Source organism: Coregonus clupeaformis, chromosome 9, assembly GCF_020615455.1.
Source record: "Coregonus clupeaformis isolate EN_2021a chromosome 9, ASM2061545v1, whole genome shotgun sequence".
Classification (NCBI taxonomy): domain Eukaryota; kingdom Metazoa; phylum Chordata; class Actinopteri; order Salmoniformes; family Salmonidae; genus Coregonus; species Coregonus clupeaformis.
In genome coordinates, this window is record NC_059200.1 from 56,712,088 (window position 1) to 56,737,486 (window position 25,399).

General features: G+C 40.5%; 1 protein-coding gene across 1 annotated transcript; it reads left to right on the top strand.

The window, feature by feature from the left end:
* Positions 1–2,380: 2,380 nt before the first annotated feature.
* On the top strand, positions 2,381–17,276 carry sat2b (spermidine/spermine N1-acetyltransferase family member 2b). Its single transcript, XM_041886732.2, has 6 exons — positions 2,381–2,560; positions 9,859–9,910; positions 10,000–10,083; positions 14,623–14,724; positions 14,954–14,994; positions 16,800–17,276. Exons 1-6 carry the CDS (start codon positions 2,498–2,500, stop codon positions 16,977–16,979), a joined length of 522 nt encoding a protein of 173 aa, XP_041742666.1. The 5' UTR covers positions 2,381–2,497; the 3' UTR covers positions 16,980–17,276.
* Positions 17,277–25,399: the final 8,123 nt, after the last annotated feature.

Genomic DNA, 25,399 nt, shown 5'->3' on the forward strand with positions numbered 1-25,399 from the left:
AATGTAATGTTTAAGAAAAGGCTTACTGTATTTGTGTTGTATTGCACAAACAAATTGCACTGTACATGAAAAACAATCAATTGTGTGTCCATAAAACGCGGTCCAGTCTACTCAGTAGAGTCCCTACAATACAAAACAGGTTTGAACAAAAAGCAAGGTCATAGCAAGTGTTGCTGGACTTTTACTGTGGTCAAATATGTTTTATGGGCGCCTGGACACTATACGGTACAAATATAGCACTGTAGAGAGAACCTTACTACCTGTCTCAGCTAAAGTGGGGTGGGAAATGCTCAGTAAGGTCTCTTCTCACCAAATATGATTAGTTTTTGAAGGGGCCTGTGTCGTACATATCCAGCAACACTTCTCCATAGCTCCCAATGCAATACACTGTAATACACTGCACATGGGATAAATATTGGACTGTAGAGAGAACCGTACTACCTGTCTCTGCTAAAGTGCAGTGGGAAGCTATCGATTGTGTATCCATAATACCAGGGTCCGGTCTTCTCATTAGAGTGCCTAGAATACAAATCAGATGAGTTTGAACAAAAAGCTAGGTCAATTATCTTATCAATTAAACCAATCTCCATTTGTTATTTTATCAAAATCCTCAGTGGTTAGTGAAGACAGTTTCCTCTGAGTTGGCTTAGGAATGTCTTTATGTTGAGAGGAATACCTTTCCTTGCATTTGACATATAGATTCTCCAGACCCTACTGAATACTCCCCACCCCACTTTTACATTGGCACAATTAATCGTTTTTCTGTACAGTGCTTTATTTGTACCAAATAGTGTCCAGGCACCCCATGTTTAGCTGTTTGACCACAGTTAAAGGGCCAGCAACACCCGTGCTATTCAGAGACCCATGAAATGACACCACATATAGATTCTACAGACCCTACTGAGTACTCCCCACCCCACTCTTACTAACCCTAATAATCATTTTTTCTCTATAAGCCAATATGTATTACATATCCAGTGATTTGCATTGTGGCATTTATTTGACCTTGGAACATGTTTTTAAACCCACATTTAATGCAAATGTCACTTAAATATGAAGTCATATGAATCATTGTTCATGTTTAGACAATTATTTTTCATACATCATGAATAAATACAGGTTAATGACACCTTTTCTACTATTACGTGGGGGACTTTTATATCGAACATTTCCCGAAATTCCGGGACCCGGGAGTACTATTTTAGTGTTGCTGATTGTGAAATCTTTATTAGTGGCATGACAGCAGCAATAGCTAAATACAAGCCACATTAAGACTTCCGGTTTTCGGATTTTTCCTTCAAAATAATGGTCCCCAGTAAAACGAAAGAAATATTTTTTGCAGCTTTGCAAAAAATGTATAACTACATGGGGGAAAATCTAAACTAAAGAGGATGACTTTATATAAGATACATAATATTATAAGGTGGAGCACACTAAGCAATGGTTGGAGCTTAAGTAAATTAATGTCACAAACATAATAATACTTTTTAAAATAAATCGTTATTTTGATGGCATGATTCTTGTTTATTTACTATTGTTCAAGGATGCAATTTTGAAATGTAATGTTTAAGTCTTACTCTATTTTTGTTATATTGCACAAACAAATTGCACTGTACAGGAAAAACGATTGATTGTGTGTCTATAAAACCAGGGTCCAGTCTACTCACAAGAGTTCCTAGAATACAAAAATCAGATGAATTTGAACAAAAAGCTAGGTCATAGGAAGTGTTGCTGGACATTTACTGTGGTCAAAGAGCCTAAAATGGGGTGCCTGGACACTATCTAGTACAAATATAGCACTGTGCAGGAAAAAACAATTATTTGTGTCGATGGAAAAGTGGGGTAGGGAGTACTCTATATATGGTGTCATTTCATGGGGCTCTAAATAATACGGAGTGTTGCTGGCCTTTTACACCGCACGTTACATTGGCCACAATGCAAATCACTGTATATGGAATACATATAGGCTTATAGAGCGAAAACTATTCTAGGTGCTGCAGTAAAAGTACTCTAGGGAATACTCAGTAGGGTCTGCAGAATCAATATATGGTGTCATTTCATGGGTAACTGAATAATACAGAGTGTTGATGAACTTTTACTTTGGTCAAACAGCTTAAAATGTGGTGCCTGGACACTATATGGTACAAATATAGCACTGTACAGGAGAAACTATTATTTGTGCCGATGTTTCATTTTTAAGTTTTTCTTTCAGTAATTGGAGTGACTCCATTTCATCAGATTCCAAAAAGTTATGAATAATTGTTAATGTTTATTTCACATATAATGAATAATTACAGGCTATTGACACTTTCTACTATTACATGGATGACTTTTATTTAGAAAATGTCCGAAATTCCGTGAACCTGAAGTACTTATTTAGTGTCGCTGAGGAAACAGTGATAAAATCTTTCCCATTGATTTACAAGTCGATAACAGTCGAGTCGTTGCTGTGGGTTGTTTATACAGTATCCTACGTCCGTAAAATACAGGTTTCAAAATGAATTTTAAAGTCCGCGCTGCAAGAAAAGAGGATTGTAAGGATATATCTAGAATGATTATGGTGAGTTTGCTAAACAACGTCTCAATGTTGCTACAACGTTTCACACTCAACCTGTCACATGTTGCATGTTCAGTAAAAGTAATTTTGCTGCACTCACTGCTTTATTACATTATAGCAATCGCAAGCCAAATAGGCTATCATTCATAATAGCTGCATTTACATTGCAGCATAATTGCATTTGTCCAAATTAAGTGTTAGGCTACTGCAGTTTGCTGAGTGTAGTGATTTTGCAGTTCAAGTGCAGATTTATTTATACATTCTGCAGTTTATGTAAGGAGGAAAGTAGAATATTGGTTATAAACCTGAGGTGCATTGTTTGATTAAATGTTTGTTACGTTGCGTAACGGCTTGTACTGTGTAGTCATTCGTCCAAAACGTTTTGCAACGAAAACCGAGACGTTTCACCTATGTGAAGCGAGCCACAATAACGATTAGCCACAATAGTGGAATTTGCGGTTTGCAAAAACTGTTGAAATCCCACTGTGGATGTATTAGACTGCATATTGCATTGGAGGCATACATGTATTGCAGGCCTTTGAATGTGGTAATTGAGGACTCATAAAAGGTCAGTTCGAGGTGTCCTTAAAAAAATGCACCTCCCCATTGTTAAACATATTTTCACATGACTCTACTCTTGTACATTATTTTTTTGTTGTTGCACCCCCCTCCCCCTCATTGAATTAACTCTAAATAATGTTTACGACCACAAATAACAATAACTGTAACAACCCTTAGCTACAGGCCAGAAGGTTCGCCGACCACCACAGACGAGAGTCTGCCTGCCTGTTTTATTACACTACGATCAGAGCCAGCTGCAGACAATGATCAGCTAGGGGGTAATCCGATTTTCAACATTTTGATGCTATACTTATAATTATATAAAATAATGCAAAAATAAAATCCACCAACAGGTTTCTGTGCCAATGCACCACACAACCAATAAGCGAAGCATAACTGCATACCAGTTACCGACTTCGGGCGCTTCAACATCATGGTTTGCGTTTTCAACACCACAATTAAATAGAGTATGTCAATCTTGACAAACAGGAAATACATCCCTCCCTACCGTGTACCAGTATCTAAGGCGTGGCTTGACAATCTTCAAATGTCATTCAACTTTTTGGTGTTTTGTAACAGGTGTCTCTTTCCCTTCCTCAAATGGCTGGTGTACAGTTTGGATGCTGGAATTACTGTATATTAGAGTGGAGTGGACAAACGTGTGCAGGTAGCTTACAGGAGACTTAAAGTAGCCTAATCAGTTGAAAACATTGTGACATTAATGCACACATAAAAGGTAATACATTTTAAAGTTAAATGACAAATATTTAGGCTATATTGAAGCGTTATGGTTCTAGGTGTGCAAAGAATAGCCGATAGGAGAGGAGGCAGAGCGCATGTTAAGCTTTCCTGAATAACTGGACCTGCCACATTGGTCCATGCATGCCTGAGTTGAGCACTGTGTCATTTTGGCACATTTAGCCCAATGCTGACCTGCACAGCTAGCCATGATGATATCCGGTAATATATTCTAATCAGCCAGTTGTTCATGAAAATGTACTTAAAAATGTACTTAACAGAAGAGTACATCTATTTGACTGGTCATAGCTCACAGTGTAGAGTGTCTATCTCCTCATAATTGTTGCATATTGTGGCAAGGGTTCAAATCCCACATTCTGTTTTTTTCCCTCCTTTGAAATGTAGAATTACATTTTTGTTAGTGTGTTGAGAAGGAAAGTGCAGCCAACAGCTTGAAAATGAAGATTAAAGGCCGGTACAAGCTCCACTCCGTTGATCTATGTGCGTGCATGCACGTGGGTGGAGTAGTTTTTTGGGGGGCAGCGCACTCTTCGTTGTGTTCCACCCAGAGAGGAAGTCTGCCTTGTGTAGTGCATATCCACTAGGGGGCTTGGGGAGCCAGAGTAGCTTAAAAGCAAGAGGGGCTGAGGCCCTCTTTTTGACTCCAGCTAGTGACGACATTTGAACTTCCGATCCGGTGATATGCCTGTTTACAAATACTAGCTAGCTAGCAACATGTCAGCCTAGTATGGTGTTATGCTTTACAACACTACTTTTTAGCCACAGAAGCAGATGCAAACATGTATCTTTTTGAATTGCAATTGCTGCAAAATGGGCAGAAATCGCCAAAGACTTTGGGGATCGTTGGAATTATCGGTTTTGTTCAGGGAGCTGTCGACGGAAAACATACACTACCGTTTTGTCCATTAAAATAACATCAAATTGATCAGAAATACAGTGTAGACATTGTTAATGTTGTAAATGGCTATTGTAGCTGGAAACGGCTGATTTTTAATGGAATATCTACATAGGCGTACAGAGGCCCATTATCAGCAACCATCAGTCCTGTGTTCCAATGGCACGTTGTGTTTGCTAATCCAAGTTGATTATTTTAAAAGGCTAATTGATCATTAGAAAACCCTTTTGCAATTATGGCCTTCTTGAGACTAGTTGAGTATCTGGAGCATCAGCAATTGTGGGTTCGATTACAGGCTCAAAATAGCCAGAAACAAAGAACTTTCTCCTGAAACTCGTCAGTCTATTCTTATTCTGAGAAATTAAGGCTATTCCATGCGAGAAATTGCCAAGAAACTGAAGATCTCGTACAACGCTGTGTACTACTCCCTTCACAGAACAGCGCAAACTGGCTATAACCAGAATAGAAAGAGGAGTGGGAGGCCCCGGTGTACAACTGAGCAAGAGGACAAATACATTAGTGTCTAGTTTGAGAAACAGACGCCTCACAGGTCCTCAACTGGCAGCTTCATTAAATAATATCCGCAAAACACCAGTCTCAACGTCAACAGTGAAGATGCGACTCTGGGATGCTGACCTTCTAGGCAGAGTTGCAAAGAAAAAGCCATATCTCAGACTGGCCAATAAAAAGAAAAGATTAAGATGGGCAAAAGAACACTGGACTTTTTCTTTGTAATGTTGTGTCGAGTAAACGTTGCTAATTATGCTGTGTGACCAAGGAGAACCCGCTGACGCTGTATTTTCATCATAAATGTTTATTCATAACAAAGGGTTACAGCGTCGATTTACAGATACCTACAGATACCTGGAGATTAATCGCCCCATCTCAAATCTAATTTTGCTGTCGTCCTTTGTCCCAACTGTGGTATATATTCTATGTAATCTGATATGGGTGTTCCCTTACAGACCAATCACCTGTCTCCACACAACAGACTTCCTCTGTTCTATGGTGTGTCCCCACAAAACTACTCCCTGGGCTAAATAAACCTCCTATCAGGTTCCACTTTGAAAACATTAGCAAAGTCATAATTCCTCAGATACTACAGCAACTCTGCCTAGGTCAGCATCCCGGAGTTGCCTCTTCACTGTTGATGTTGAGTCTGGTGTTTTGCGGGTGAACACAAAGCCAATCCAGTTGTCAGACAATTAGGTGGGACACACACACCAGCAGCAGCCCCACTCCTAGTCTCCTTCACCAGTTTCAGATTGTGAACATACCGGTCCCGAATCTTTCTCCATGTATCGGTGTTCAAATTTTGTGATAACTCCCTCCAGCTGTTGTCCGAATACGACCGCATCGAAGGATTGTGAAGGTTCTCGTATTTTCACCAGCTCGCACAGACACTCCTCAAAACTGGACAAAGACATTGCGCATAGCAAATGCATCGAACGACGGAGCATTTTTCAAGGAGACGAAAAAAACTAATTGCAACACAGCACTATGCATCGTCGGCCCTGTTTGCACCTTGTCCGTAGACCCCTTTAGAATTAGTTTAATAAAGAGATACATCTTTCTTGAGCCTTGCGGATAAACACGCTGCTATGGCCTAATAGTCATATTGCATAGGCTATATAACATGGACGTGTACACCTAAATATAGGCCTACAACGTTTTATATTAAGGATGGGCACGTTATTAGAATATCCAAAAATACGTTAGTATTCAATTTCTTGGGAGAGTATACATTTTTTTAGAATAAAAACATATATAGGCCTGTTTTAACAATGAAAAGGCTTTGACTAAAATTAAATAAGTATCTACAGTGAGGGAAAAAAGTATTTGATCCCCTGCTGATTTTGTATGTTTGCCCACTGACAAAGAAATGATCAGTCTATAATTTTAATGGTAGGTTTATTTGAACAGTGAGAGACAGAATAACAACAACAAAATCCAGAAAAATGCATGTCAAAAATGTTATACATTTATTTGCATTTTAATGAGGGAAATAAGTATTTGACCCCATCTCAATCAGAAAGATTTCTGGCTCCCAGGTGTCTTTTAGACAGGTAACGAGCTGAGATTAGGAGCACACTCTTAAAGGGAGTGCTCCTAATCTCAGCTTGTTACCTGTATAAAAGACACCTGTCCACAGAAGCAATCAATCAATCAGATTCCAAACTCTCCACCATGGCCAAGACCAAAGAGCTCTCTAAGGATGTCAGGGGCAAGATTGTAGACCTACACAAGGCTGGAATGGGCTACAAGACTATCGCAAAGCAGCTTGGTGAGAAGGTGACAACAGTTGGTGCGATTATTCGCAAATGGAAGAAACACAAAATAACTGTCAATCTCCCTCGGCCTGGGGCTCCATGCAAGATCTCACCTCATGGAGTTGCAATGATCATGAGAACGATAAGGAATCAGCCCAGAACTACACGGGAGGATCTTGTCAATGATCTCAAGGCAGCTGGGACCATAGTCACCAAGAAAACAATTGGTAACACACTACGCCGTGAAGGACTGAAATCCTGCAGCGCCCGCAAGGTCCCCCTGCTCAAGAAAGCACATATACAGGGCCATCTGAAGTTTGCCAATGAACATCTGAATGATTCAGAGGAGAACTGGGTGAAAGTGTTGTGGTCAGATGAGACCAAAATCGAGCTCTTTGGCATCAACTCAACTTGCTGTGTTTGGAGGAGGAGGAATGCTGCCAATGACCCCAAGAACACCATCCCCACCGTCAAACATGGAGGTGGAAACATTATGCTTTGGGGGTGTTTTTCTGCTAAGGAGACAGGACAACTTCACCGCATCAAAGGGACCATGGACGGGGCCATGTACCGTCAAATCTTGGGTGAGAACCTGCTTCCCTCAGCCAGGGCATTGAAAATGGGTCGTGGATGGGTATTCCAGCATGACAATGACCCAAAACACACGGCCAAGGCAACAAAGGAGTGGCTCAAGAAGAAGCACATTAAGTTCCTGGAGTGGCCTAGCCAGTCTCCAGACCTTAATCCCATAGAAAATCTGTGGAGGGAGCTGAAGGTTCGAGTTGCCAAACGTCAGCCTCGAAACCTTAATGACTTGGAGAAGATCTGCAAAGAGGAGTGGGACAAAATCCCTCCTGAGATGTGTGCAAACCTGGTGGCCAACTACAAGAAACATCTGACCTCTGTGATTGCCAACAAGGGTTTTGCCACCAAGTACTAAGTCATGTTTTGCAGAGGGGTCAAATACTTATTTCCCTCATTAAAATGCAAATCAATTTATAACATTTTTAACATGCATTTTTCTGGATTTTTTTTTGTTCTTATTCTGTCTCTCACTGTTCAAATAAATATACCATTAAAATTATAGACTGATCATGTCTTTGTCAGTGGGCAAACGTACAAAATCAGCAGGGGATCAAATACGTCTTCTTTGTCTGAAACGGTGTACACGTTCGAGTTGGATTTTGTCGACAGCCTCGAGTGGGATTTGAAGCGCTGTAAGAAAGAAGTCCTTCACAATTTTTTCTGTAACTTCTTCTTTTTCCCGGATACCCGTAAGTACTAGATTTTCTCTCATCAATCTAGTTTGTATCTCTAGTAAGGCTTCTCTCAGAAAGTTGTTCTCCTTTTTAAGTTCCTTAACGTCCGTTTCCATCCTAGTGACTGTCCCTTTTAGTTTTTTGGTATCGCTCTCTATTATCGCAGCTTTTCCGTCACTCATTTCAAGACTCGCCTTCAACTCTTTTACATCATTACTGACAAAACCTAGTATGCCCAGTTTGTCATTTATTGATTTCAACAGGTCGCTTTCCACACTTACCAGTTGTGGTGAAAAGCATAAATCATCTGTATCAGTCGAGGAGTCGCGTTTTCTCTTGGATATTGATTCTCCTCGTTTATCTTCCGTCATGTTTGGGTGTTGCGTGTTGTAATATTTGTCGATAAATTTCTCTAGTGTTTCAATATTCAAATTTGATCTCCTGCTGTCCCATAGTAATGAACGTGCCGGGAGTCGGGACGACACAGACAGGCAGGCAGCGTTTCTCAGCCAGTCGAAATCATGAGTCAGCTGGCATCATTTTTATGGATATATACAAAAAAAATTCAATTGAAAAAGGTACAATGAAACTAATTTGCAGTCAGTTTGAAGTGATTGTGTTACTGTAGCTGTGTTGTTGGCTAGCTCCTCTGAACAACAGTGTCCTGACAAGTGAGCACATTTTCTATGCCAGGCGAAATCGCGCCTCATTAGCTCATTGTAATGGATGTATCCAAATAAATGTCACTAGAAAACAGCAACTTATTCTGCTGTTATTCTGGTTGCACTTTTTGACGTGAATGTAAGTTAGCCGTAGTTGGCTAGCTAGCAAGCAAGGGATAAGAACATTGCCAGCCAGTATGGCAATGGAACATTTAGAACGAACGAACGACTGGGTACAGAACAAAAAGACTGAATGACTGGGTCGCGTTTGCCGGCCCTCGACCTAACAACACCTGTGCCAATATATCCTCCAAACACCGGCTTCTCGGGCATTATCACTTAATAAGTTACTGTAACGATGTATTCCGTACTGCCTAATTTGCATAATAGTGCATATTAATTTAATAAATGTTACTTTAATTTGAATCATCCCTGAAAATGTCATAACAATATGTCCACCCTATCTTGAGATATTGACAGAAGTGTTGAATTTAAGATTCCAGACAGGTGATTTGGTGCCTTATAGAAAGGGATTATCATTGACCTTTTTGACGTTTTCCGATTACTTGAAAATAAAATTTCAGCAATAGTAAGTCCTATCCTCATGAAATAAAGTGTTCTGTGTTTCTGAGAAGCTGCTCTATGTCATGGAATACAAAGTATAAAACCAGAACCAAAGTTTTATTTTGACCCCTAACACCCTACTTATATGGGAAGTGGAGGGGTCCGCTATTGGCCATTGCTCTTGTCAGTCTATGACAGACATTGTGTCATTGGATCTTCCTGAGACTCTGCCCCATAGTGAGACAACATCATAGAACCATGGTTACTTTAAGTAACCTTAAGTTTCTTCATGTAGACCTACTGTCTTATTACATTTGTCTATTTCTCTTAGGAGTTGGCTGTGTATGAGAAAATGCCAGACCAGGTGAAGATTTCTCATGAAGGTTATTTTACAACTTTTGCCAGTAATTTAAAGTTATTTCTTTAAACTTGAACCTGAACTTAACCTGTCTCCGTTTCTCTGTCACCCCAGAGTTGGAGCGTGATGGGTTCTCTCCAAACCCCTTCTATGAATGCCTGATCGCAGAAGTGCCAGATGAACACAAGACCAAAGATGGTAAAAGATCTGCATTTCAATGCAACTTAATGCCTGTACATGTGAAAATGTATTGTGCTTATATGGAAGCTCATATGTTCATATCTAATTTTATCAGATTGCAGTGCCTAATCATAAGTATTCACCCCCCTTGGATTTCTTCACATTTTATTGTGTTACAACAAAGTGGGATTAAAATGGATTTAATTGTCATTGTTTGTCAAAGATCTACACAAAATACTCTGTGAAAGTGGAAGAGAAAATCTAACATAAAAATAAAAAAAATCTGCTGTTAGTCTTTTGGGGTACAACTAAGAGCTTTGCAATATTTGCCCATTATTCTTTTCAAAATTCTTTAAGCGTCAGTCAGTTTGGTTGTTGATCATTGCTAGACCGCCATTTTCAATTCTCGCCATAGATTTCCCAGCAGATATAAGTCAAAACTTTAACTAAGCCACTCGGGAACATTCATTGTCTTTTTGGTAAGCAACTCCAGTGTAAATTCGTCTCCCAGTGTCTGGTGAAAAGCAGACTGAACCAGATTTTCCTCTAGGATTTTCTCTGCGGTTTTCTTAGTCCTTGCCAATGACAAGCATACCCATAACGTGATGCATTCACCACCATGCTTGAAAAATATGGGGAGTGGTTCTGAGTGATGTATTGTGTTGGATTTGCCCCAAACATAACTCTTTGTATTCAGGACAAAAAGTTAATTCCTTTGCCAAATTCTTTGCAGTATTACTTTCGTGCCTTGTTGCAAACAGGATGCATGTTTTGGAATATTATTCTGTACAGGCTTCATTCTTTTCACTCTGTCATTTAGGTTAGTATTGTGGAGTAACTACAGTGCCTTGCAAAAGTATTCATCCCCCTTGGCGTTTTTTCCTATTTTGTTGCATTACAACCTGTAATTTAAATTGATTTTTATTTGGATTTCATGTAATGGACATACACAAAATAGTCCAAATTGGTGAATTGAAATGGAAAAAAATAACTTGTTTCAAAAAATTATAAAAAATTAATAACGGAAAAGTGGTGCGTGCATATGTATTCACTCCCTTTGCTATGAAGCCCCTAAATAAGATCTGGTGCAACCAATTACCTTCAGAAGTCACATAATTAGTTAAATAAAGTCCACCTGTGTGCAATCCAAGTGTCACATGATCTGTCACATGATCTCAGTATATATACACCTGTTCTGAAAGGCCCCAGAGTCTGCAACACCACTAAGTAAGGGGCACCACCAAGCAAGCGGCACCATGAAGACCAAGGAGCTCGCCAAACAGGACAGGGACAAAGTTGTGGAGAAGTACAGATCAGGGTTGGGTTATAAAAAAATATCAGAAACTTTGAACATCCCACGGAGTACCATTAAATCCATTATTTAAAAATGGAAAGAATATGGCACAACAACAAACCTGCCAAGAGAGGGCCGCCCACCAAAACTCACGGACCAGGCAAGGAGGACATTAATCAGAGAGGCAACAAAGAAACCAAAGATAACCCTGAAGGAGCTGCAAAGCTCCACAGCGGAGATTGGAGTATCTGTCCATAGGACCACATTAAGCCCGTACACTCCACCGAGCTGGGCTTTACAGAAGAGTGGGCAGAAAAAAGCCATTGCTTAAAGAAAAAAATGAGCAAACGCGTTTGGTGTTCGCCAAAAGCCATGTGGGAGACACCTCAAACATATGGAAGAAGGTACTCTGGTCAGATGAGACTAAAATTGAGCTTTTTGGCCATCAAGGAAAACGCTATGTCTGGCACAAACCCAACACCTCCCATCACCCTGAGAACACCATCCCCACAGTGAAGCATGGTGGTGGCAGCATCATGCTGTGGGGATGTTTTTCATCGGCAGGGACTGGGAAACTGGTCAGAATTTAAGGAATGATGGATGGCGCTAAATACAGGGAAATTCTTCAGGGAAACCTGTTTCAGTCTTCCAGATTTGAGACTGGGACGGAGGTTCACCTTCCAGCAGGACAATGACCCTAAGCATACTGCTAAAGCAACACTTGAGTGGTTTAAGAGGAAACATTTAAATGTCTTGGAATGGCCTATTCAAAGCCCAGACCTCAATCCAATTGAGAATCTGTGGTATGACTTCAAGATTGCTGTACACCAGCGGAACCCATCCAACTTGAAGGAGCTGGAGCAGTTTTGCCCTGAAGAATGGGCAAAAATCCCAGTGGCTAGATATGCCAAGCTTATAGAGACATACCCCAAGAGACTTGCAGCTGTAATTGCTGCAAAAGGTGGCTCTACAAAGTATTGACTTTGGGGGGGTGAATAGTTCTGCACGCTCAAGTTTTCTGTTTTTTTGTTTTATTACTTGTTTGTTTCACAATAAAAAATATCTTGCATCTTCAAAGTGGTAGGCATGTTGTGTAAATCAAAGGATACAAACCCCCCAAAAAATCAATTTTAATTCTAGGTTGTAAGGCAACAAAATAGGAAAAATGCCAAGGGGTGGGAATACTTTCGCAAGCCACCACCAAACTTTTGCCTGTAATGATTAAACTAGGGACTTTTCTCAATTCGTTTTGCTAACTCCTCTGTCCTCCATCCTCTCCTTGCCTCATTTTGAAAAAGGTCAAAGGTAATCGAGGAGAGACGGCGAGAAGAAGGAACTTGGACGGAAATGCGCTTGTTTGAAATGAGACAGTCCTTCACCACTCGCGTGTCAAATTATGTTTAAAGGGGTATTCAAGTGATAAAAACTAATTAAGTTAGTTGTGCAAGACATTTTATAGATAAAACGATAAGTAGCATATTGTTTTTAAATGTGTGCATGTTTTCTCCTCTGACAATACAACAGCTGATTCAGAGGGGGTGTGGCAGATATCAAAACTCTTCCGCGGTAGGATACACTTGTACTTCCTCGCCAAAAGTAGGCTATCGAAGAGCGGAGGACCGTCTTTCGTTTGCCTACTAATTAATTGACACAGTCATCGACCACTTATCGGTTTCCGGGTCACGGAGGAGAGAGGACCCCTAGGTGTTGAGCTAGGAGTACTGAGTATTATCTATGCATAGTCACTTTAACTCCTACATCAACATATTACCTCAATTACCTCGACTAACCTGTGCCCCCGCACATTGACTCTGTACCGGTTCCCCCTGTATATAGCCTCGCTACTGTTATTTTACTGCTGCTCTTTCATTCTTTTTCATTTTTATTTTTTAGTTATCTATTTTTTACTTAACACTTATTTTTATTAAAACTGCATTGTTGGTTAAGGGCTTGTAAGTAAGCATTTCACTGTAAGGTCTACACCTGTTGTATTCGGCGCATGTGACAAGTAACATTTGATTTGATTTGAACCACTGATCCATTCATAGCTCTTTGTCTTTTGGCAAGGGATACTCACACACAGTGCTTTTAACATACAGTGCCTTCAGAAAGTATTCATACCCCATTTTGTTGTGTTACAGCCTGAATTCAAAATGTATTCAATTGTTGCTTTTTTCACCCATCTACACACAATACCACAGGAACATTCAATGTCGTCTTGGTAAGCAACTCCAGTTGCACTTCATAGGTGTAAGCAATAGGGTGAATGCACCTTTTAAGTAAATCTCAGCTCTGTTATTGATCATAGTGATTCAGGAGTATCTTTAAAACAAGTTAATATGCCCCACCAACATTAGACAACTATACAAAAGCCCTTAAATTGTTGAAATAAGTAAATCAAATCAATGATAACTAACACAGACATGGTAGCGTGGTAGGAAGATCTGAATTCTGTGAACCAAGAGGGTGTGAGTTCAAACCCAGGTAACCCAGGTAAACTTCCAGGTTAAGCGAGCAGTGTGTCAAGAAGCACCGCGGCTTGGTGGGTTATGTTTTGGGAATGAGACAAGGTCGTAACTACCAATTGGATATGACGAAATTGGGGAGAAAATTGGGTAATCAAATCTATACTGTAAGTATGTTAAAAGCATTGTGTGAGTATCCCTAACCTTGCCAACAGACAAAAAGAGCTGTGAATGGATTGGTGGTTCACCAATCAGGGCATTGATGGCCTTGGCAACAGTAACAAGGTGTGATGTGTAATGAAACAAAAACATTTGGGACCATCAGGAAACGTCCTGACAACTGATACACAGAAATGTTCTTGCAACGTTCCCATGAAACGTGTCTAGAACATTCATATTGTATATTCTGAGAACATGGCAACCATGTTCTGTGTATGTTTGGTGGAACGTTGATGGAATATTTTCCTAACCCTCAGAAAACTGGACACATTAATGTTCTTGCAATGTCCCATAAAACGTGTCTAGAACATTTAATGTTGTATATTCTGAAAACATTGTAACCACACTCTAGGTAAGTTCTGCTTGACATTAAGGGAATGTTCTCCTAACTTTAACACCAAAACATTCTAAAATGGCTCTCAGAAGATTTTTGCTATCATAGATAGAATGTTCTCCTAACTAACGGAAAACTGGACGCTCAAACATTAGGGGAACATTACGGTAACATTACAAAAACGTTCTCTTTTCCTAGAATTGTTAGTTGGGTATCAGCTGACACTGCTTGTTTGTTGTGTGAAGGGTACACCATCGTTGGGTACGTCCTTTACTTCTACACCTACAGCACATGGAAAGGGCGGTCAGTGTACATGGAGGACCTCTATGTAATGCCTGACTTTAGAGGTAAATATGCATGTACACTTATTAGCTATTATCAACAGTATTTGTAAAGTTAATAATTGAATCAGCCAAATGTTCTACCAGATGAATTGAAAGAAATAAATAAATTATGTATAGAAAGACACAGGTTTTGCATTTTGTGTTTAAACTTGGGAATGATTTGAGAAAGTACTGCTGTTAGGCTAGAAAGGCTCCATCTCATGTCTGTTTCTGTTTAATGTTCTCCCTGTAGGAAAAGGCATTGGAAAGGGACTGATGGCCAAAGTAGCTCAGGTCGGTTTCATGTTCCACTGTATGGCTGATCTCAACTGAAACTACTGCAGTAGTTCATACATCTACAGTGGGGGAAAAAGTATTTAGTCAGCCACCAATTGTGCAAGTTCTCCCACTTAAAAAGATGAGAGGCCTGTCATTTTCATCATAGGTACACGTCAACTATGACAGACAGAATTAGGAAAAAAAATCCAGAAAATCACATTGTAGAATTTTTTATGAATTTATTTGCAAATTATGGTGGAAAATAAGTATTTGGTCAATAACAAAAGTTTCTCAATACTTTGTTATATACCCTTTGTTGGCAATGACACAGGTCAAACGTTTTCTGTAAGTCTTCACAAGGTTTTCACACACTGTTGCTGGTATTTTGGCCCATTCCTCCATGCAGATCTCCTCTAGAGCAGTGATGTTTTGGGGCTGTCGCTGGGCAACACGGACTTTCAACTCCCTCCAAAGATTTTCTATGGGGTTGAGATCTGGAGACTGGCTAGGCCACTCCAGGACCTTGAAATGCTTCTTACGAAGCCACTCCTTTGTCGCCCGGGCGGTGTGTTTGGGATCATTGTCATGCTGAAAGACCCAGCCACGTTTCATCTTCAATGCCCTTGCTGATGGCAGGAGATTTTCACTCAAAATCTCACGATACATGGCCCCATTCATTCTTTCCTTTACACGGATCAGTCGTCCTGGTCCCTTTGTAGAAAAACAGCCCCAAAGCATGATTTTTCCACCCCCATGCTTCACAGTAGGTATGGTGTTCTTTGGATGCAACTCAGCATTCTTTGTCCTCCAAACACGACAAGTTGAGTTTTTACCAAAAAGTTATATTTTGGTTTCATCTGACCATATGACATTCTCCCAATCCTCTTCTGGATCATCCAAATGCACTCTAGCAAACTTCAGACGGGCCTGGACATGTACTGGCTTAAGCAGGGGGACACGTCTGGCACTGCAGGATTTGAGTCCCTGGCGGCGTAGTGTGTTACTGATGGTAGGCTTTGTTACTTTGGTCCCAGCTCTCTGCAGGTCATTCACTAGGTCCCCCCGTGTGGTTCTGGGATTTTTGCTCACCGTTCTTGTGATCATTTTGACCCCACGGGGTGAGATCTTGCGTGGAGCCCCAGATCGAGGGAGATTATCAGTGGTCTTGTATGTCTTCCATTTCATAATAATTGCTCCCACAGTTGATTTCTTCAAACCAAGCTGCTTACCTATTGCAGATTCAGTCTTCCCAGCCTGGTGCAGGTCTACAATTTTGTTTCTGGTTCCTTTGACAGCTCTTTGGTCTTGGCCATAGTGGAGTTTGGAGTGTGACTGTTTGAGGTTGTGGACAGGTGTCTTTTAAACTGATAACAAGTTCAAACAGGTGCCATTAATACAGGTAACGAGTGGAGGACAGAGGAGCCTCTTAAAGAAGAAGTTACAGGTCTGTGAGAGCCAGAAATCTTGCTTGTTTGTAGGTGACCAAATACTTATTTTCCACCATAATTTGCAAATAAATTCATTAAAAATCCTACAATGTGATTTTCTGGAAAAAAAATTCTCAATTTGTCTGTCATAGTTGACGTGTACATATGATGAAAATTACAGGCCTCTCTCATCTTTTTAAGTGGGAGAACTTGCACAATTGTTGGCTGACTAAATACTTTTCCCCCCACTGTATCTACCATCTTGGTTATTATGTATTATTGACATTGTGTGATAAGAAGGTTAATTTATTGCCATTGAACCACATCTCTGAATAGAAGTGATGCTGTGTTCTCTCTATGATTGATTAGATGTGTCTGGCTGCCTCTCTCTAGGTAGGGGTGGAGAAGCAGTGTGTGCGGCTGCAGTTATCTGTCCTAGACTGGAACAAACCATCACTAGACTTCTACGTTGCCAAGGGTGCCGAGGACCTGACTGCCAAAGAAGGTTGGCACTTCTTACGGTTTGATGGACAATCCCTGGACACATTAGCTAAGGAAGCACCTAAAGATTAGAGCATTTTATAGGCCTTGGTCTAGTTTCTTTCCCGCCATAACATCACACAGTGGACAGGTTAATTTTGCATTGGTGTGTGGAGATTTCACTTTTCACTTTAGGACCAATGGAAGGGTCTAAAATGAGGAAACTCCGCTCAGCTGGGGCACCGGGCGATGCAACGCAAACTCTCCCAGTCCTTCTTTATGTTTTATATGCATTTAAATATAGTCAAACATGATGACATTTTTTTTATATATACAGTTGAAGTCGGAGGTTTACACACACCTTAGCCAAATACATTTAAACTCAGTTTTTCACAATTCCTGACATTTAATCCTAGTAAAAATTCCCTGTCTTAGGTCAGTTAGGATCACCACTTTATTTTAAGAATGTGAAATGTCAGAATAATAGTAGAGAGATTATTTATTTATTTCAGCTTTTATTTCTTTCATCACATTCCCAGTGGGTCAGAAGTTTACATACACTCAATTAGTATTTGGTAGCATTGCCTTTAAATTGTTTAACTTGGGACAAACGTTTCGGGTAGTCTTCCACATGCTTCCCACAATAAGTTGGGTGAATTTGGGCCCATTCCTCCTGACAGAGCTGGTGTAACTGAGTCAGGTTTGTAGGCCTCCTTGCTCACACACACTTTTTCAGTTCTTCCCACACATTTTCTATAGGATTGAGGTCAGGGCTTTGTCATGGCCACTCCAATACCTTGACTTTGTTGTCCTTAAGCCATTTTGCCACAACTTTGGAAGTATGCTTGGGGTCATTGACCATTTGGAAGACCCATTTGCGACCAAGCTTTAACTTCCTGACTGATGTCTTGAGATGTTGCTTCAATACATCCACATAATTTTCCTTCCTCATGATGCCATCTATTTTGTGAAGTGCACCAGTCCCTCCTGCAGCAAAGCAACCCCACAGCATGATGCTGCCACCCCACGGTTGGGATGGTGTTCTTCGGCTTGCAAGCGTTCCCCTTTTTCCTCCAAACATAACGATGGTCATTATGTCCAAACAGTTCTATTTTTGTTTCATCAGACCAGAGGACATTTCTCCAAAAAGTATGATCTTTGTCCCCATGTGCAGTTGCAAACTGTAGTCTGGCTTTTTGTTGGCGGTTTTGGAGCAGTGGCTTCTTCCTTGCTGAGCGGCCTTTCAGGTTGTGTCGATATAGGACTTTTGTACCGGTTTCCTCCAGCATCTTCACAAGGTCCTTTGCTGTTGTTCTGGGATTGATTTGCACTTTTCGCACCAAAGTACGTTCATCTCTAGGAGACAGAACGCGTGTCCTTCCTGAGCGGTATGACAGCTGGTCCCATGGTGTTTATACTTGCGTACTATTGTTCGTACAGGTGAACGTGGTACCTTCAGATATTTGGAAATTGCTCCCAAGGATGAACCATACTTGTGGAGGTCTACAATTTATTTATTGAGGTCTTGGCTGATTGATTTTGATTTTACCATGATGTCAAGCAAAGAGTCACTGAGTTAGAACGTATGCCTTGAAATACATCCACAGGTACACCTCCAATTGACTCAAATTATGTCAATTAGCCTATCAGAAGCTTCTAAAGCCATGACATCATTTTCTGGAATTTTGCAAGCTGTTTAATGGTACAGTCAACTTAGTGTATGTAAACTTCTGACCCACTGGAATTGTGAAACAGTGAATTATAAGTCAAATAATCGGTCTGTAAACAATTGTTGGAAATATTACTTGTGTCATGCACAAAGTAATGTCCTAACCGACTTGCCAAAACTATAGTTTGTTAACAAGAAATGTGTGGAGTGGTTGAAAAACAAGTTTTAATGACTCCAACCTAAGTGTATTTTAAAATGTCCGACTTCAACTGTATATATACACTACCGGTCAAAAGTTTTAGAACACCTACACATTCAAGGGTTTTTCTTTATTTGTACTATTTTCTACATTGTATAATAATAGTGAATACATAAAAACTATGAAAAAACACATATGGAATCATGTCGTAACCAAAGAAATGTTAAACAAATCAAAATATATTTTCTATTTGAGATTCTTCAAATAGCCACCCTTTCCCTTGATGACAGCTTTGCACACTCTTGGCATTCTCTCAACCAGCTTCACCTGGAATGCTTTTCCAACAGTCTTGAAGGAGTTCCCACATATACTGAGAACTTGTTGGCTGCTTTTCCTTCACTCTGTGGTCTGACTCATCCCAAACCATCTCAATTTGGTTGAGGTCGGGGGATTGTGGAGGCCAGGTCATCTGATGCAGCACTCCATCACTCTCCTTCTTGGTCAAATAGCCATTACACAGCCTGGAGGTGTGTTGGGTCAATATCCTGTTGAAAAACAAATGAGAGTCTCACTAAGCCCAAACCAGATGGGATGGCGTATCGCTGCAGAATGCTGTGGTCGCCATGCTGGTTAAGTGTGAATTCTAAATAAATCACAGACAGTGTTACCAGCAAAGCACCCCCACACCTTAACACTTCCTCCTCCATGCTTTACAGTGGGAAATACACATGCAGAGATCATCCATTGACCCACACCACGTCACACAAAGACACCGCGTTGGAACCAAAAATCTCCAATTTGGACTCCAGACCAAAGAACACATTTCCACCGGTCTAATGTCCATTGCTCGTGTTTCTTGGCCAAAGCAAGTCTCTTCTTCTTATTGGTGTCCTTTAGTAGTGGTTTCTTTGCAGCAATTCGAACATGAAGGCCTGATTCACACAGTCTCCTCTGAACAGTTGATGGTGAGATGTGTCTGTTACTTGAACTCTGTGAAGCATTTATTTGAGCTGCAATTTCTGAGGCTGGTAACTCTAATGAACGTATCCTCTGGAGCAGAGGTAACTCTGGGTCTTCCATTCCTGTGGCGGTCCTCATGAGAGCCAATTTTATCATAGCGCTTGATGGTTTTTGCGACTGCACTTGAAGAAACTTTCAAAGTTCTTGAAATGTTCCGTATTGACTGACCTTAATTTCTTAAAGTAATAATGGACTGTCGTTTCTCTTTGCTTATTTGAGCTGTTCTTGCCATAATATGGACTTGATCTTTTACCAAATAGGGCTATCTTCTGTATACCAACCCTACCTTGTCACAACACAACTGACTTTAAAGAAGGCACACCTGTTAATTGAAATGCATTCCAGGTGACTACCTCATGAAGCTGGTTGAGAGAATGCTAAATGTGTGCAAAGCTGTCATCAAGGCAAAGGGTGGCTATTTGAAGAATCTCAAATATGTAATATATTTTGATTCGTTTAATACTTTTTTTGGTTACATGATTCCATATGTGTTATTTCATAGTTTTGATATCTTCACTATTATTCTACAACGTAGAAAGTAGTAAAAATAAAGAACAACCCATGAATGAGTAGGTGTTCTAAAACTTTTGACCGGTAGTGTACATGTTTCTCTCTCACACACCCTAGGGATGGGCATGGTTATTAGAATATAACGGACGTTGGTATTCGATTAGCTGTGAAAATATTTGGATTTGGTATGAGTGGTGGTGTTGCGTGGCACACCGATTTGATCAAGCAAACAAAATAATTGAACCTTTCATAAATCTGAGTTTGATAGCTTATGTAAGTGATGTGGTAATTGCCCAATACACAGCCCTCTATTTGCCTACATGGCTCTCGACCTATCAATATTGCTGTCACAAGTTGGCAAAACCAATCAGATTGTTTAAACAGCAAATCTGCGGGCCACTCACATTCAAAACAACAACCCACTTTGTTCTTGTTTCATATAAAGCTGTCTAATACAGACACTCGCTCTTTTCAGATAGTTTTTGTTCATAGTTTATTTGTTTCATGAAGAACATGACATGAAAGTTGTACATCGTTTTCTTTTACTTTATCATCAACATGATTAAATATCTGAATACTGGTGGATTCTTTTCTAGGTGTGGTTTCTCGCTGTTTAGTTGTTTTGATAACAACATTTATGGTCAAGTATTAAATAGGCTGTCTGACTAACCTTGCAGCTGTGTGGTTGGCTTGCTGTTTTCGATAGACTGTGCCTAATGAAACGAAGCAGCGCTGGTTACACGTGTCTACATGGTAATAATGTCCCACTGCCTGGCAGCGCACGAAGTCGCCCTTAATAACCTTTTAGAATTGAATATTGTTGATTGAAAGCGTGTTTTAACGTTTCCATTATTCCAACTGGTCTGTAGTGCGTATGGTGCTTTGTCTACTGCAGAATGCATCACATTTTTGACTTATATTGCTGCATTGTCATGGATGTCCCCATGATCAATAAATTGATCTCACATTGCATTTGTTTTTGTTATTTTAATCAACTAATAGATAGGAAACAGTGGTAATGGTTATTTAATAAGGGTTACGTCAGGCTAATTTACATAACGAGCATGAAGCAGCATAAACATTTATTTTTCCAACTACCTGTATATTGGAATAACATTAATGATATTATTAGAATAGTGAAATGATATCAAATGCCCATCCCTAACACACACACACACACATTATATATAAATATTTTGTTAAATGTATATTTTTCCTGTTGAGCAGGAAGAAGTTGTTTCATCACTGGACATAGTGTTCACAATCAGAAAATCAAGAGATTATGGAGAGATGTTCAGTGTGTTTCCAGCAATTATCATTCAGCACTCCAGTACCTCACAAATACTGGTACTCTTGATCCAGATGATGAACTGCACATGGTCTGTCTGCATTATGTAATGCAACCCAGAATCAACATGCATCTGCAACTGTTCAGACATGCATGGAAAGTTACTACAACAACTGTGGGTTGAAGGACAGATGATGGGCTGTAATCCCATATGTGAACCTATCATTGATCAGGTAACATTGAGAATAAGTCTACATACTATTATATTTCAGCCAACATGCCTAGATGTATACATTGATAGTCTATAATATACACATCCCTAGCAAACAATGAAATAATATCTAGATTAATTGTATTAGCCTGTATATACTGTATGTAAACCTCCTGGCACTGTACGGGCTTTCAGAGAAAAAAAGGGTGGGTTATAGCAAAGGCTGTTAATGTCTGTTTTAAGCTGAATAGCTGCTGTAAAAGGGTTAGGCCTAGTCTATTATGTTCAAGGACACGCACCTGTTATTGGATATTGATACAGTACAGTCGTGGTCAAAGGTTTTGAGAAAACTGCTGCCTCAGTTTTTATGATGGCAATTTGCATATACTCCAGAATGTTATGAAGAGTGATCCAATGAATTGCAATTAAGTCCCTCTTTGCCATGAAAATGAACTTAATCCCCAAAAAACATTTCCACTGCATTTCAGCCCTGCCACAAAAGGACCAGCTGACATCATGTCAGTGACTCTCTCGTTAACACAGGTGAGAGTGTTGACGAGGACAATGCTGGAGATTACTCTGTCATGCTGATTGAGTTAGAATAACAGACTGGAAGCTTTAAAAGGAGGGTGGTGCTTGAAATCATTGTTCTTCCTCTGTTAACCATGGTTACCTGCAAGGAAACACGTGCCGTCATCATTGCTTTGCACAAAAAGGGCTTCACAGGCAAGGATATTGCTGCTAGTAAGATTGCACCTAAATTAACCATTTATCGGATCATCAAGAACTTCAAGGAAAGAGGTTCAATTGTTGTGAAGAAAGCTTCAGGGCACCCAAGAAAGTCCAGCAAGTGCCAGGACCGTCTTCTAAAGTTGATTCAGCTGCGGGATTGGGGCACCACCAGTGCAGAGCTTGCTCAGGAATGGCAGCAGACAGGTGTGAGTGCATCTGCACGCACAGTGAGGCGAATACTTTTGGAGGATGGCCTGGTGTCAAGAAGGGCAGCGAGGAAGCCACTTCTCTCCAGGAAAAACATCAGGGACAGACTGATATTCTGCAAAAGGTACAGGGATTGGACTGCTGAGGACTGGGGTAAAGTCATTTTCTCTGATGAATCCCCTTTCCGATTGTTTGAGGCATCCAGAAAAAAGCTTGTCTGGAGAAGACAAGGTGAGCGCTACCATCAGTCCTGTGTCATGCCAACAGTAAAGCATTCTGAGACCATTCATGTGTGGGGTTGCTTCTCAGCCAAGGGAGTGGGCTCACTCACAATTTTGCCTAAGAACACAGCCATGAATAAAGAATGGTACCAACACATCCTCCGAGAGCAACTTCTCCCAACCATCCAAGAACAGTTTGGTGACGACCAATGCCTTTTCCAGCATGATGGAGCACCTTGCCATAAGGCAAAAGTGATAACTAAGTGGCTCGGGGAACAAAACATCGACATTTTGGGTCCATGGCCAGGAAACTCCCCAGACCTTAATCTCATTGAGAACTTGTGGTCAATCCTCAAGAGGCGGGTGGACAAACAAAACCCCACAAATTCTGACAAACTCCAAGCATTGATTATGTAAGAATGGGCTGCCATCAGTCAGGATGTGGCCCAGAAGTTAATTGACAGCATGCCAGGGCGGATTGCAGAGGTCTTGAAAAAGAAGGGTCAACACATACATCTGACAAAAATATCTAAAAACACTGAAGCAGCAAACTTTGTGAAATCAATACTTGTGTCATTCTCAAAACATTTGACCACGACTGTATGTGTAGACAAACAGTTTTTTACAGGCCTGCAAAAATCAATAGGCATCCAGAGAGTGTGTATAACCTTTCATTTTCTTACCATTACATTTGATTTACAATTAGGAGAATTTGGAAACATATGTATGGAGCGAGATACCTGCCAAAAGGTTGAACGTACGTATACAGTGAGGGGGAAAAAGTATTTGATCCCCTGCTGATTTTGTACGTTTGCCCACTAACAAATAAATGATCAGTCTATAATTTTAATGGTACGTTTATTTGAACAGTGAGAGACAGAATAACAACAAAAGAAAAATGCATGTCAAAAATGTTATAAATTTATTTGCATTTTAATGAGGGAAATAAGTATTTGACCCCCTCTCAATCAGAAAGATTTCTGGCTCCCAGGTGTCTTTTATACAGGTAACGAGCTGAGATTAGGAGCACACTCTTAAAGGGAGTGCTCCTAATCTCAGTTTGTTACCTGTATAAAATACACCTGTCCACAGAAGCAATCAACCAATCAGATTCCAAACTCTCCACCATGGCCAAGACCAAAGAGCTCTCCAAGGATGTCAGGGACAAGATTGTAGACCTACAAAAGCCTGGAATGGGCTACAAGACCATCGCCAAGCAGCTTGGTGAGAAGGTGACAACAGTTGGTGCGATTATTCGCAAATGGAAGAAACACAAAATAACTGACAATCTCCCTCGGCCTGGGGCTCCATGCAAGATCTCACCTCGTGGAGTTGCAATGATCATGAGAACGATAGTCACCAAGAAAACAATTGGTAACACACTATGCCATGAAGGACTGAAATCCTGCAGCGCCCGCAAGGTTCCCCTGCTCAAGAAAGCACATATACATGCCCGTCTGAAGTTTGCCAATGAACATGTGAATGATTCAGAGGAGAACTGGGTGAAAGTGTTGTGGTCAGATGAGACCAAAATTGAGCTCTTTGGCATCAACTCAACTCGCCGTGTTTGGAGGAGGAGGAGGAATGCTGCCTATGACCCCAAGAACACCATCCCCACCGTCAAACATGGAGGTGGAAACATTATGCTTTGGGGGTGTTTTTCTGCTAAGGGGACAGGACAACTTCACTGCATCAAAGGGACCATGGACGGGGCCATGTACCATCACATCTTGGGTGAGAACCTCCTTCCCTCAGCCAGGGCATTGAAAATGGGTCGTGGATGGGTATTCCAGCATGACAATGACCCAAAACACACAGCCAAGGCAACAAAGGAGTGGCTCAAGAAGAAGCACATTAAGGTCCTGGAGTGGCCTAGCCAGACTCCAGACCTTAATCCCATACAAAATCTGTGGAGGGAGCTGAAGGTTTGAGTTGCCAAACGTCAGCCTCGAAACCTTAATGACTTTGAAAAGATCTGCAAAGAGGAGTGGAACAAAATCCCTCCTGAGATGTGTGCAAACCAGGTGGCCAACTACAAGAAACGTCTGACCTCTGTGATTGCCAACAAGGGTTTTGCCACCAAGTATTAAGTAATGTTTTGCAGAGGGGTCAAATACTTATTTCCCTCATTTAAAATGCAAATCAATTTATAACATTTTTGACATGCTTTTTTCTGGATTTTTTTGTTGTTATTCTGTCTCTCACTGTTCAAATAAACCTACCATTACAATTATAGACTGATCATGTCTTTGTCAGTGGGCAAACGTACAAAATCAGCAGGGGATCAAATCCTTTTTTCCCTCACTGTAGTTAGGATCGTAAGAAAAGCAATGCATGACACATGAAACGTAAATGTGAAATTTCATCTGTGAACATACAAACACCATGTTACGATTATGGTCTAACATTTTAGGCTTGAGCAAATCATGTATTGCAATTCTGACATACAATAATAC

Excerpts from the sequence above, each read along its gene's own strand:
- sat2b (XM_041886732.2), top strand. The coding sequence starts at position 2,498 with ATGAATTTTAAAGTCCGCGCTGCAAGAAAAGAGGATTGTAAGGATATA. Across the intron at positions 14,725-14,953 it reads TGTAATGCCTGACTTTAGAG|GAAAAGGCATTGGAAAGGGA; the intron begins GTAAATATGCAT and ends TTCTCCCTGTAG. Across the intron at positions 14,995-16,799 it reads TGATGGCCAAAGTAGCTCAG|GTAGGGGTGGAGAAGCAGTG; the intron begins GTCGGTTTCATG and ends GCCTCTCTCTAG.